Source organism: Prionailurus viverrinus, chromosome B4, assembly GCF_022837055.1.
Source record: "Prionailurus viverrinus isolate Anna chromosome B4, UM_Priviv_1.0, whole genome shotgun sequence".
NCBI classification, from domain to species: Eukaryota; Metazoa; Chordata; class Mammalia; order Carnivora; family Felidae; genus Prionailurus; species Prionailurus viverrinus.
The window spans coordinates 61948858-61962768 of record NC_062567.1 but is presented as its reverse complement, the minus strand read 5'-3'; the positions used below and the strand labels follow the sequence as shown (position 1 = coordinate 61962768).

The 13911-nt window shown below is 36.6% G+C and overlaps 1 protein-coding gene across 13 annotated transcripts in view; it reads right to left on the bottom strand.

The window, feature by feature from the left end:
• FGD4 (FYVE, RhoGEF and PH domain containing 4) overlaps positions 1 to 13911 on the bottom strand; it is a 241470-nt gene that overhangs the window by 16383 nt on the left and 211176 nt on the right. For 11 of the 13 annotated variants that reach the window (XM_047866421.1, XM_047866420.1, XM_047866430.1 and 8 more), the window contains 2 exons: positions 12286 to 12426; positions 5468 to 11105 (listed from right to left, as the gene is read on the bottom strand). In XM_047866421.1, the coding sequence (XP_047722377.1) occupies positions 10848 to 11105; positions 12286 to 12426 (399 nt within the window). In that variant the 3' untranslated portion in view covers positions 5468 to 10847. Of the gene's footprint in view, positions 1 to 5467; positions 11106 to 12285; positions 12427 to 13911 lie in introns of those variants that run through there. The other 2 variants (XR_007153924.1, XM_047866422.1) reach the window with 2 other exon arrangements.

Below are 13911 nucleotides of genomic sequence, written 5' to 3'. Positions count from 1 at the left end.
TTAAACAAATTCTGTAACAAGAGACAAAAGGTGGGTTTTACCTAATGATAAAGGGATCAATTTAGCAAGTGTATATAACAATTGTAAATATCTATGCATTAAATATCTAAACATAGGAGCACCTAAACATATAATTATTAACAGACCTAAAGGGAGAAATTGACAATAATACTGTCAGGGAACTTCAACACTGCATTTACCTCAATGGATAGATCAGTCAGCCAGAAATTCAATAAGGAAACAGTTGTCTTTGAACACATTAGACCATGTGGACTTAACAGATATATACAGAACATTCCATCCCCAAACAGCAGAATACACATTCTTTTTTAAGTTTATTTATATTTGAGAGTGAGAACATGCACATGCGCATGCAAGGGGGTGGGGAGGGGCAAACAGAAAGGGAAAGGGAATCCCAAGTAGGGTCCATGCTGTCAGTGCAGAGCCTGATGCATGGCTTGAACCCAAGAACCGTGAAGTCATGGCATGAGGCAAAATCAAGAGCTGGATGCTTAACCGACTGAGCAACCCAGGCATCCTTACACATTCAAGTGCACATGGAACATTTTCCAGGATAGATCATATGTTAGGGTACAAGTCTCAATAAATTCAAGATTCAAATCAGATGAAGCATCTTTTCTGACCACAATGTTATGCAACTAGAAATCAATTACAAGAAAAAAAAAGAACTGGAAAAAACAGAAACATGTGGAGGCTAAACAGCATGCTACTAAACAACCAATGGGTCAATGCAGAAACCAAAGAGAAATAAAAAAAACACCCAGAGACAAATGAAATGGAAATATAATGCTCCAGAGCCTCTGGGATGCAGCAAAAAGTTTTAAGAGGAAACTTTATGGGAATACAGGACTACCTCAAGAAAAAAGAAAAATCTGAAAGAATTTAAACTTGTACCTAAAGGAACTAGAAAAAAAACAAAGCCCTAAGATAGGGGAAGGAAATAAATATCAAAGTGGAGCAAAATGAAATATACTAAAAAAAAAATGAAACAATGAGCTAGTACTTTGAAAAGAAAAAATTGATCAGCCTTTAGCCAATTCATCAAGAAAAAAAGAGAGAAGACTTAAATCAGAAATGAAAGAGAAGAAAGTACAATGGACATCACAGAAATACAAAGGATTATAAGAGACCACTATGAAAATTATATGTCAACAATCTGGACAACCTAGAAGAAATGAATAAAATCCTAGGAATATACATTTTTCCGAGACTGAATCAGGAAGAAACAGAAAATCAATTCCATTACTTGTAATCAAAAAGCTCCCAACAAGCAAAAGCCCAGGACCAGATGGCTTCACAGATGAATTCTATCAAACATTTGGAAATGGGTTAATACCCATCCTTTTTTTAAAAAAACACTTTTTTAATTTTAATTTTTTAAAGTAATCTCTATGCCCAATATGGGGCTTGAACTCACAACCCTGAGATCGAGATTCACATGCTCTACTGAGTGAGCCAGCCAGGCGCCCTGATACCCATCTTTCTTAAACTATTTAAACAAATTGAAGAGAAAGGAATGCTTCCAAATTCTATGAGGCCAACATTATCTTGATACCAAAACCAAAGAAACACACCACACACACACACACACACACACACACACACACACACTGCAAATCAATATCCCCAATGAACGCAGACGCCAATACCCTCAACAAAATATTAGCAAACTGCATTGAACAATTAAAACATTAAAAGGATCATTCCTCATGATCAAGTGGGATTTATTCCAGGGATGCAAGGATGGCTCAAAATACACAAATCAGTCAATTAACAAATTGAAGGACAAAAATCATACGATCATCTCAATAGATGCAGAAAAAGCATTTGACAAAATTCTACATCCTTTCATGATAAAAACATAGTGAGTATAGAAGGAATATACCTCAACATAATAAAGACCATATATGACAAACCCATAGCTAGCATACTAAATGGTGAAAGCTGAAAGTTTTTCCTCTAAGGTCAGGAACAAGACAAGGATATCCACTTTCACCACTTTTATTCTTTTGAGTTTTTTTTTTGAAGTTTATTTATTTATTTTGGGAGACAGAGAACATAAGCAGGAAGGGGCACAGAGGGAGTGAAGGAGAATCCCAAGCAGGCTCTGCACCATTAGTGCAGAGCCTGATACAGGGCTTGAATTCATGAACCGTGAGATCTTGACCTGAGCTGAAATCAAGAGTCAGATGCATAACCAACTGAGCCGTCAAGGTGCCCTTCACCACTTTTATTCAACATAGTACTGGAACTCCTAGCTGCAGCAATCAGGTAAGAAAAAAAAAAAACACATTCAAATTGGTAAGAAAAAAGTAAAACTGCTATATTGCAGATGACATGATACTATGTGTAGAAAACCATGAAGACTCCACCAAAAAACTACTAAAATAAATGAATTCAGTAAAGTTGCAGAATACAAAATCAACATATAGAAATCTGTTGCGTTTCTATCCACGAATAACAAACTCACGGAAGAGAAATTAGGAAAAAAACAACAACAACACTGGGGCATCTGGGTGGCTTAGTCAGTCAAGTGTCTGACTCTTGATTTCAGCTCAGGTCATGATCCCAGGGTCATGGGATTGAGCCCTACATTGGGCTACAGGCTGGCTGAGCATGGAGCCTGCTTGAGATTCTTTTTCTTTCTCCCTCTCTTTCTCTCTCTGCTCCTTCCCGCTTGCTCTTGCTCTCCCTCTCTCAAAATAAATCAAGTTAAGGGGCACCTGAGTGACTCAGTGTGTTGAGTGTCTCACTCTTGGTTTTGGCTTGGATCATGATCTCATGGTTCGTGGGTTCGAGCCCTGCATTGGGTTCCACACTGATAGTGCAGAGCCTGCTTGGTATTCCCTTTCTCCCCCTCTCTCTGTGCCCCTCCCCTGCTTGTGCTCTCTCTCAAAATAAATAAAATTTAACATAAATAAATTAAAAAAAGACAACCCCATTTACAACGGCATCAAAAAGAATAAAATGTGTAGGAATAAATTTAACCAAGGAGATGAAAGGCCTATATTCTGCAACTGTAAGATAGTGATTAAAGAAACTGAAGACAACACAAATAAACAGAAAGATACACCATGTTCACAGGTTGGAAGGATACTGTTAAAATTTTCTTACTACCAAAAGCAATCTATAAATTTAATACAATCCTTATCAAAATACCAACAGTGTTTTTTACAGAACTAGAACAAATAATCCCCAGATTTGTATGGAACCACAAAAGTGCTCAAAAAGCCACAAATAGTCCAATTACAAAATGGGCATAAGACATGAATAGATGTTTCTCCAAAGAAGACATACAGATGGCCAACAGACACATGAAAAGATGCTCAACATCACTATTCATCAGGAAAACGCACATCAAAACCACAATGAGGTATCACCGTATAGTCAGAATGGCTATTATCAAAAAGATAAGAAATAACAACTCTTGGCAACGATGGAGAAAGTGGGACCCTCATGCACTGTTGGTGCGGCGGGAATGTAAATTGGTGCAGCCACTTTGGAAAACAGAATGGAGCTTCCTCAAAAAATTAAAAATAAAAATCCCATACCACCCAATTAATTCTTTCAGCTCTTTACCCAAAGAAAAAGAAAACACTGGTTAAACAAGATATATGTTTAGTTTCCTGCAGCATTATTTACAATAGCCAAGATATGGAAGGAACATAAGTATCTATCAATAAAGATGTGGTAGATATAAATACAATAGAATATGTTCTGCTGTTCTGCCATAAAAAGGAATAAATCTTGTCACTTGCCACAGGGATGGACCTAGAGGGCAATACGTGAAGTAAATCAAAGAAATATAAACACTGTATGATTTCACTTATATGTGGAATCTAAAAAACAAACGAACAAAAAAATCTCATAGAGATGTGGTGGATGCCAGAGGGGTGGGAGGATGGGAGAAATTTGTGAAGGGGTTTGGGAAATATAAACTTCCAGTTATAAAAGCAAGTCATGGGGATGAGAAGTACAGTAGAGAGAATATAGTCAATATTATAAGATGGTAACTAATGGCAAACATTTTGTAATATATATAATTGTTGAATCAGTATATTGTACACCTGGAAGTAATTATTTATAGTTCAATTAAAAATAAGATATTATGTGCGGAATGCCTCATGTGGGCTAGGCAATTTACTAAAATATCACCTAAGTCCCACAACGTTTCAAGAAAGTGTTTGTGTCTAAAGTCACAAATAATGGAAGTCAGGTATTTCTAGCCAGTTAAGTATGAGCCGCTATGTTAATGTATGAGTATAAACCGCCACTCCAAAGAATGCTTTGCAGAACATCAACATCATCTGAGACTTTGTTGGAACTGTGTCATCACAAACGTGTTAAATCAGAATCTGCATGTTAACAAGTGATTCCTATGTACATTCATTCGAGAAGCCTTGAGTTACGCACAGTGGCTTTCTGCACCATGTTTCTAATCTGGTATAAGGTGAACCCAAACAAGTCATATCAATGAGCCAAGGACAACCTTTAGTTTAAGGAATTCTGCAGCTGATGCTAATTGTTTTTATTAATTTTTTTTTTAAGGTTTATTCATTTTTCAGAGATGGAGAGACAGAGCGTGAGTGGGGGAGGGGTAGAGAGAGAGGGAGACACAGAATCCAAAACAGGCTCCAGGCTTTGAGCTGTCAGCACAGAGCCTGATGCGGGGCCCTAACTCACGGATGGCGAGATCATGACCTGAGCTGAAGTCGGATGCTCAACCGACTGAGCCATCCAGGCGCCCCTGATACTAATTGTTTTTAGGTATCAATTAATAAATTAATTCATTAAGGCCTGACGAAGGCTATACATTTCTAAAAAGGATGATTTCTAGAGATACTTTACCTGTGAAATCATACTGTTCACACATTCCTTTTTGAGATATGTTTTATGTTTTAAATCAAAAGCCAGTAACTGGGTGAAACCCAGTGAAGCATTCCACGAAATACAATTTACCTGTAGAGTGCTTTGTAGTCAGCAAGTGCCTTTTTCATATTTCTTGGACTGACCATAAGACTTTATTATTGGGACTCAGGTAAATTGTATAAGGTCATATAATACGTAATAGCAGGACTACAACTCAAAGACAGTTTCTCTGACTTCCATTTCCATGTCTGTTTCCCCACATATAACTGGAAAATTTAGGCGAACACCATTAACTATGGAGTAGAGCAGTCATTTCTCAGAGAGGAGAGCAGCACTGTTGTAGTGCTTCCTGCAGATGTAATCTTGGAGTTATCACAGGGAGAAGTCCCTATTTCCACACCTGGGGAACCCGGACTTCTGTCACAGCCTTATTCTTGAGAGATTTACATAGGTTTTGGTAGGGAATGAGAGGTAGGAAGCAGCATTGGTACTCTATTGGAGTAACTTTTCTCTGAGACAAACAAAATCATTGTGAACATCTCCAATCCTGGCTGCAATAACATTTAAGTCTTTATAATTCATTTAAGGATGTATTTATTTACAAGATACAAATGCTTAATATTTAATAGGAATTAAAGTGCTTAATTTTACAATGTTTCCAATTCTATGCCTTTGTGACCAAATATACATATGTTACACAATATATACACTATATGCAAATATTTTACATTCATATAGCTAGAAAAGAATTACTTTTTGTGTATGCTTTTTTCACATTGGAGTTAACTCTAAAATTCTGATAACATACCTTTTCAAACTGACCAGTCAACAATTCAAAAACCCAGATAACACTTACTCAAAAATATCAGTCAATTGTCACTCACAAAATAAAATGCTAGTTTGGTTAAAAAAAAAAAGTTTTATATACAGATATGATTGCTAATGAATGGAGACCCCTCCCCCAAAGCGATACATTCCAATATCCACATAATATGTAATATATAATACAATTCTGTTATCATAATGGTCCCCACAGACTACTGTGTTTCTTTCCAAACCTGTGTATATATCACTCTATGTATTTGGTATTTACTTATTAAAATATGCTACAATGAGATTTCTTGATTTACTCTCTCACTAAATCTACCATAACAAATTTTAGGAAGAAGGATACCATCATGTAACCCTCAGTGACTCCAATGAGTTAAAAACTATCTTGTAGAAGCCATGTGCTAGTTCTGCCAAGCGCTCAGTCCAAAAAGTAGAAAACCATGATTGACTTTAGAGGAATTTTTTACCTCATAAAACAGTGCAGAAAATGGCACAATAGGATGAAAGTCTTTTAAGCCTAAAGAAAAAGGTAAGTAATAGAGAAAGACCTGGGGCAACAGATCCCATCAGTATGCTATTACAAAGACTTCTACTTTATAGTTCATATCCCTACTTCACTTAAAGTATTTTTCTCTTGTCTTAACATACACTGCTCTGATCAGGAGATCAGCAGTCTCTTTCTGTCCACCTCTCTGTTCACTCTTGCTTATTTCAGTTCCTAATTTTTTATTCCTCTTTACTGTATCAGTAAAGAAAGCAAAGTTATCTGCTCATGAGAATATGATTACGGGGCATACAGAAGAATGAATTGTATTAAAAACCCATGTAAATAATTCATGTTAAGATATTTAAGTGAAGAGAACAATTTCTATAAAAATTTCATTCCTATGGAAAAACAGAATTGGAAATCAACAGTGTTTTTACATATATACATATATGCATAAATTCACAGAAAGGGTTTTAAAAGTAGATCTAGTGGTCTTTATATATCAGACTCATATTTTCTAAATCTGAAGAATCTATAGTAGGTAGTAATATGAAAATAAAAAGCAATTTGATTCTACTAAAATTGGATGAGAATGAAGAAGTAACACGATCCACTACAGGTGTCAATACAGTTCTATAGAATAAGAACTGGTTAGCCACAGTTTTTATATTAATACATTCTTGAAGAATACAAAATTGAAGAATGAAAACATTAAGACATTCTTGCCTTTTGAGTTAATTTTAGCTTATTAATACCATGTGCTTAATCTTAGACCCGCTAACACGAATATCATGTGATGTAAGAAATTTTAATCTTCTATTCTGCAATATAGCGAGGATACCTGCAAAAAAAATAAGACCTTTGTTCCTTAGAAGTTTATTTGCTCCTGTTGGTGCCCTTTCCTCTGGACATATCTAGTCCAGAAAGATAATAATTAGAGTTATCACAGACAATATTCTCAGCATAAGAACTTAAGGCTTTAAATATAATCAGAAGTGGGATCGAAAATTTGAAGGGAAAACAACCACCCTGTTTCCACAAAGTTGACGAGAGAAAGTAAAACATAACTGTGAACTCACAGAAGTATTTTTGATATACGGTTTTTAAAGGCATCAATGAGTCTTTAGCAACCCTGCAGCACTATGAAGCTTGTCGTTTTCTTTATATACTCATGACTACTACAAGTACTCTTTTAAAAAATCCAAATGTGTATCTATGTATGGGACAGGGTATATTTAAAAGGTTTTTGTAAAAAGTTTAGTACTTTTTTAGGTTGGAGTATTTGTTTTTAATTGGGGTAGGTCACCTGGTGAAGGTAAGTACGCCAACCTGCATGTTATGTTAAACTTCACGGAAAATGAAAGGAGCTTGATGACGTAGTGCAGATGTGCTTAATTCTTTCACTTTGCAAAAGTAAAGATGCCCTTGACAGTTACTTGAATCCAAGGAATAATGCCCTCCCCTTTTCTTCCCTAGAAGTTATAGTATCATTTCTAGAAGTTAATTCTCTATCTCCTTGTGGCTAGAGGCATTCGTATTAAAATTTCAGTATAAAAACATACCCTGAAGAATTTTATTGCTTGCATACATGATGGCATAGTAGATGCCATTATTACGAAAGTGGCTGGTGGCATTTTTCATTACCGAGTCCCACTTACAATCTGGAGAGAAGTCTGTACTACATTTTGTACTTAATATACCAAATGGGAGACTTTCAATAAAAGCGAAATTTAAGTTAAAAAAAACTGGAATGTTTGTGGTGAGTAGCAGTTTTTATCGAAGAAGTACTTTTTAGGTTTGGAGGAAGGGCACTTTAAAGATGGCTTGGAAAGCACCAAATTAGGGAAGATAAAGAATAAAGCCTATATGGGATGTTGGTTTTAATAGGAGGGCAATTAATTGTTTTTTTATGTTCAATTTGTCATGGCTGCTCAGGGGTGTCAAAAACCAAGATGGAGATGGTTCTTGAAACCAATCACACTTTGAAGTCTTTTAGTTTAGCTGAGTGTTTACTAAATGCCTAAGAGCATGCCCTTGCCTTTCTCCAAGTAAAAGCATTAGTGATTCTTTAAGAGAAACAGGTAAGGCTGCTTCAGTGCTTCTCTTTGTGCTTGTCTAAAGAACACGGGGTGAAACATGAAGACGGTGACTGAATAATCAGAAATTCTCTTCTAGTACGAATATTTCTGATTTTTTAAAATTAAAGATAATGTTAAGAGCATGATGATATTCTTTTTACAGGAGTGTTCTCTCAATAACCTAAATTAAATGACACTGATATTTACTCAGCCAAAACTTGAGTGTGTTCGTATCACTCGATTTCCCAGGAGAAGAACTTACGGTAGGGAAAGTGTAGTCTGCTTGCTGTTCAAAAGAGTTTTCAAAACTAACTTGGCCCATAAATCTTCTAACTGGCCCTTATGTTTCCATTGCTCTGTCCACATTTACGAAAGTCATGTTTTACTGATAATCATTCTGCATTTTTATTGCTTCTCTTTTCTTGAGATTAAGAACACCAACACATCATCTATAGCTATAGTGTAACCTTCTCAAAAGCCACCCTGAACACATATGTTGTACATACATACCCAACCCAAGGTTGGCAGCTAGAAAAGAGAAGTAATGTAACATTTCTTTGAGTCTGTCCCTTATTTGATAGGGCCTAAGAAGCTACCTTTATCTCTTTCTGACTCCAAATATTTGATTTAATGTTAATGATCGTGGCTGACTTTCCTTTTTTATAGAGGAAGGTAACCTAACTGTGTACGCCATAATCAGTTTACCTTCTTTTTTGGAGTGGGGAAAAAAGATACTTTAAATATTTCTTAAAACAGCAGGCCTGAATAAATGTGTGGCAGTCTCAAATTCTGAGTGAATCTATTCTACATTTAAGGTGTCATCCTCAAAGGCCAAGATAGTGGGGTCATTCTTGTGGATTTCTAGCTGACTCAGGCATTTAAACATGATAATGTTTGGGGTATAACAGGCTACATGGGGGGAAAAATACTAATTTGAGAAAAAGATTAAGTTAAATAGTCAAACTAATGTGAGATTTTAGTCACAACCACAGTATGGTGAAGAGTAGCCTTTGTACAAGAAATCATGTTTGGACTATTAAAAATTCTCGAGAAGATGAGAAAAAGTGCTCAGACTCTCTTCAATCATCTTGTACCTCCTCCAAACTTGCCATTAAAATATTGCTTTTCATTATTGTGTTTCTCCCTCCTCTTCCTCACTGAGGTGGTTAAAAGAGTTGAGCATAAACTTCCTCTAATATCTATCTCCCTGCACCTCAAACACAGGTGATCACGTGTGAATTTTGTTCCCCATCGGACAAAGGAATAGGCCCATACAGTTATCTGAAGTGTTAGTTATATAGGCTGCATTTGACCATACTTGAACAGTCTTATGGAAAAGAAAAACATTACAATCAATGTAGTTTCCCTATGTCCCAGTTCTGTATAGAGTCAGGTATCTTGTACAGTTTAGGTTTCTGTGAAAATTTGTGCACATGCTGATATTAACTGCTGCAACAATTGCAAGATTGTGAAAGATAAAATAACCTGTGTGACTTTGACCATCCCAGTGACCAAAGTGCACTTTATCTCAGAATAATCAAGACTGAAGCATTAATTACACCCTCATCATATATTTCAATAGGTATTATTAGCACCTTCAAAGAGAGGCACTGTTTTAAATAGGCACAGAACGAAAAAATAGTACTTTAAAAATATTGTTGGAACTAATATATCCCATGCCAAATAAATTACTGCTTTTTCTTATTATAAAAATATCAATACCTTAAGATGTCAATCAGTTAAACATAAATCACCAAAAACATTTCTTAAAGTTTAGAACACTGTTCAATTGCAAGATAAAACATGCTTTACATTTAAAAAATAAATTAGAGACAAATATGAACCTAAAGCTGAAGAGAAAAGCATGTATAATATAATTATATTCATATTTAATACTATATACACATAATTGCTATATACTTGAGATATTTTATTCTTAGGAGTATTTCTACAAAAACAAGTATTATCTTTTCTTAATAAGTTGAAAGTTTGAACACCAACAATTTGTCCTTGTTGTTTTAAAAGAACATACATCATTTATGCAGCTTGAGCTTTATAAACTAAATTAAATAAGTTAATACAATAGCCTAAACTGTCCCTGTATGTATGTATGTATATATGTATGTATGTATGTATGTATGTATTTATTTATTTATTTTTACCACGGATCTATTTTGGCAACATGGAGGTATATCTTTCAAACGGTTACAAGTCCTACCTGTGAAGGAGAAGACATTACAGGACCTTAAATGGAGGTGGCCTATTCTAACCTGATAGTGATAGAACCCACTGATAACATTTTCTTCAAGACAAAAGTACATATGCAAGGAATAGCTCATTAAAAAATGTTCCATTTTCACATTATTTCAAACTTTTACCGGTAGAATGGCTCTGCACATTAGTTTCACTATGAATACAGAAACATAGGAAAGTACTTCCCCAAAAGATGCATCTAAGAGCCTATATTTTTCAACATAAAGTGCTAAGAGATGAATGAGGAGGGCTGGGAATGTCTTGAGCTGTAAATCTTAGGACCTCCACACTGTGGATGGTCCTGAAGTTCAGCATTCTGATTTTTTCTTAGGTTCAGGATGATCATCCAAGGTGGTTGGATGCTTGTTGGGACCATCTGGTGTCTCACCTGTGACAGCTAAAAAGATGATTTTCAGCCACTTCTGTTTCAGTTCCTCACTGTCTGCGGCAAAGCTGTGCACAGACTTGGACTGGGTCAGTTTGAAACTGTGTGGCAGGTCTGCACTCCTTGGCATATCGTCCACAACGTAACCCAGGAGTGGAATGGTGGCCTGGGCTCGGACATCCTAAGGAAAAAACATGGTACATAGGAGCGTGAGATGTACTAGCTTGCTGTGCATGGGCCTGTGTGACCTGGCTCCCACTAAACCTCTTTTCCTACCACTGTTCTACACAGATGCGCCCTGTGAGCTCTCCGTGGACAGAGATGGGCATCCAGGACTTAGCATACTGCCTGCACGTGAGGCCACTGATAATGCTGGCTGAATGAATTAATGAATGAGAGCTGATACCTAAATCAGCTACGATTCACTGATCCTACACCCTCTCTCTGTGAAGGAGTCCATTCAACTCTTCATTCAGATGAAAAAGGGAAAAAAATAAGGTATCTTATAAAAGCCGCAAATGTTAATGATGATTTCATTACCAAACGCAGCTTTATTTGGTGATCCATTTATTCAGGCATCAATGTATTTATGGACAAAAAAAGTTATGGGAAAAAGAATGAAACAGAAGACAATATATACCTTGGTATTTGTAGTCTATTTCTAAAATAAGGTTTTCCTAGCTCTTAATGCAGACATAGGGTAAAATACAACAGATGCGTTGAAGATTTTATATATTTCCAGGTGAATGCAGGTGTTTTTCAAGCACAACACAAGCCACAGTGTCTGGGGCTGCTCTGGTGAGAAGCTCAGCCTGCATGTCTGTTGTTCCCATAGATTTAGCTCACATCTATGCACACATGGTTCTCAAAAACTTACTACTGGATAATGTTAATCCAAGGTTGATTTAAATTCCCCTTCCTCTCATATTCTTTTCTTTTTCAGGTATCCACCCTTCAGGAAAAAAAACCCAACTTATCATAATCATTTCCTGGCATTATAAAGGCTCCTTCTCCTCCTTGCTTCTCCCTCTGCTTCACCCCTTCTCTCATGCCCCCTCCTAATCCAACTCACCCTTTCTCAAACCACTGGAGAGGAATGAGAAGAAGGGAGGAGACAAATGAGGCACAAGGGGAAGAAATTATGAGCTATATTTTAAAAAGCAGCCTAAAAACTTTAAAAATCAGTTTAAATAAACTTGAATTTTAGTTACTATTTTTCAATTGTAATGAAAGACAATTCAAGTGGCTGAACTCTCTTGTTCTATAGAGGACAGTAATGGAAAGATTTTGATTTCAGTGTCTATTCACCTCCCTTTGTACCCCAGGACCTCCATCCCCTCAGAAAAATGCAGTTTACATACCTGGGGGGCACCGTACATGTACAGCACAAGAGGGTCTTGTTTGGGGATCACACACCAAGCTTTTTGCCAAGGTTTTGACTTTTCCATATACTGAAGAAAGCTGCACACTACGCTGTTTCCAGACACTTCTGCTGATTCAATCTAAAAAATACAGTGGAAGGAGAGTGAGAGAAAGAGAACACAAAATGAACTGGGTAGAGAGTAATTCACCTTATTGGAACATTCATAAAGTACAATATATTCATATAAAATGTCTCTCGGGGATGTCCAAAAAGGGCTCACCCCCAATTATTATTTAAATACTTATCTAGATCTTTTATGAACAAGGGAAAATATTTAAGTATTACCAGGCCTCAAATTTAAATAAAGTTAAACATTTATTGAATGCTTGCTATGCAGGCACTTCTCTTAGTTCACTACTTCATTTAATCTTCACCAACCCTAAGAAGATATCATCTGCATTCTCTCTGAGGTTCAGAGAAGAAATTACTTTCCCCAGGTCACACATTAGGAATTGGCATGCTACAATTTGGATCTGGATCCAGAGCCTGAGCTTTTTTTTTTTTTTTTTAATTAATTTTTTAAAATGTTTATTGGAGAGAGACAGAGCATGAGCGGGAGAAGGGACAGACAGAGAGGGAGACACAGAATCCAACCAAAGCAGGCTCCAGGCTCTGAGCTGTCAGCACAGAAACCAACGTGGGGCTCGAACTCACAAACCGTGAGATCATGACCTGTGCCAAAGTCGGACACTAAACCGAATGAGCCACAGAGGTGCCCCCCAGAGACCGAACTTTTTTTTTTTTAAAAAAATTTTTTTTAATGTTTATTTATTTTTGAGACAGAGAGAGAGAGCATGAACGGGGGAGGGGCAGAAAGAGATGGGGAGACACAGAATGGGAAGCAGGCTCCAGGCTCTGAGCCATCAGCCCAGAGCCCGATGTGGGGCTCAAACTCACAGACTGACAGATCGTGACCTGAGTCGAAGTCGGATGCTTAACCGACTGAGCCACCCAGGTGCCCCGAGCCTGAACTTTTAACCACAATGCTATACCAGCATCAATGATACAATAACGCGATAGCAAAAAGGTAAATGCTGACCAGCAATCAGAATCCTGGAACCCGAGATAATTTAAAAGTTTTTAAAATTGTAGCCCTCAACAAGTACAAAAAGATCGAGATCATTACCATGCATATATTCAGACCACAATGCTATGAAAGTCGAAATCAACCACAAGAAAAATTTGGAAAGGTAACAAATACTTGGAGACTAAAGGACATCCTACTAAAGAATGGATGGGCTAATCAAGAAGTTAAAGAAGAAATTAAAAAGTTCATGGAAGCCAATGAAAATGATAACACCACAACCCAAAACCTCTGAGACGCAGGAAAGGCAATCATAAGAGGAAAGTATATAGCAATCCAAGCCTTCCTAAAGAAGGAAGAAAGATCTCAGATACACAACCTAACATTACGCCTTAAAGAGCTGGAAAAAGAACAGCAAATAAAACCCAAAACTAGCAGAAGACAGGAAATAATAAAGATTAGAGCAGAAATTAATGCTATCGAAACCAAAAAAACAGAACAGATCAATGAAACCAGAAGCTGGTTCTTTGAAAGAATTAA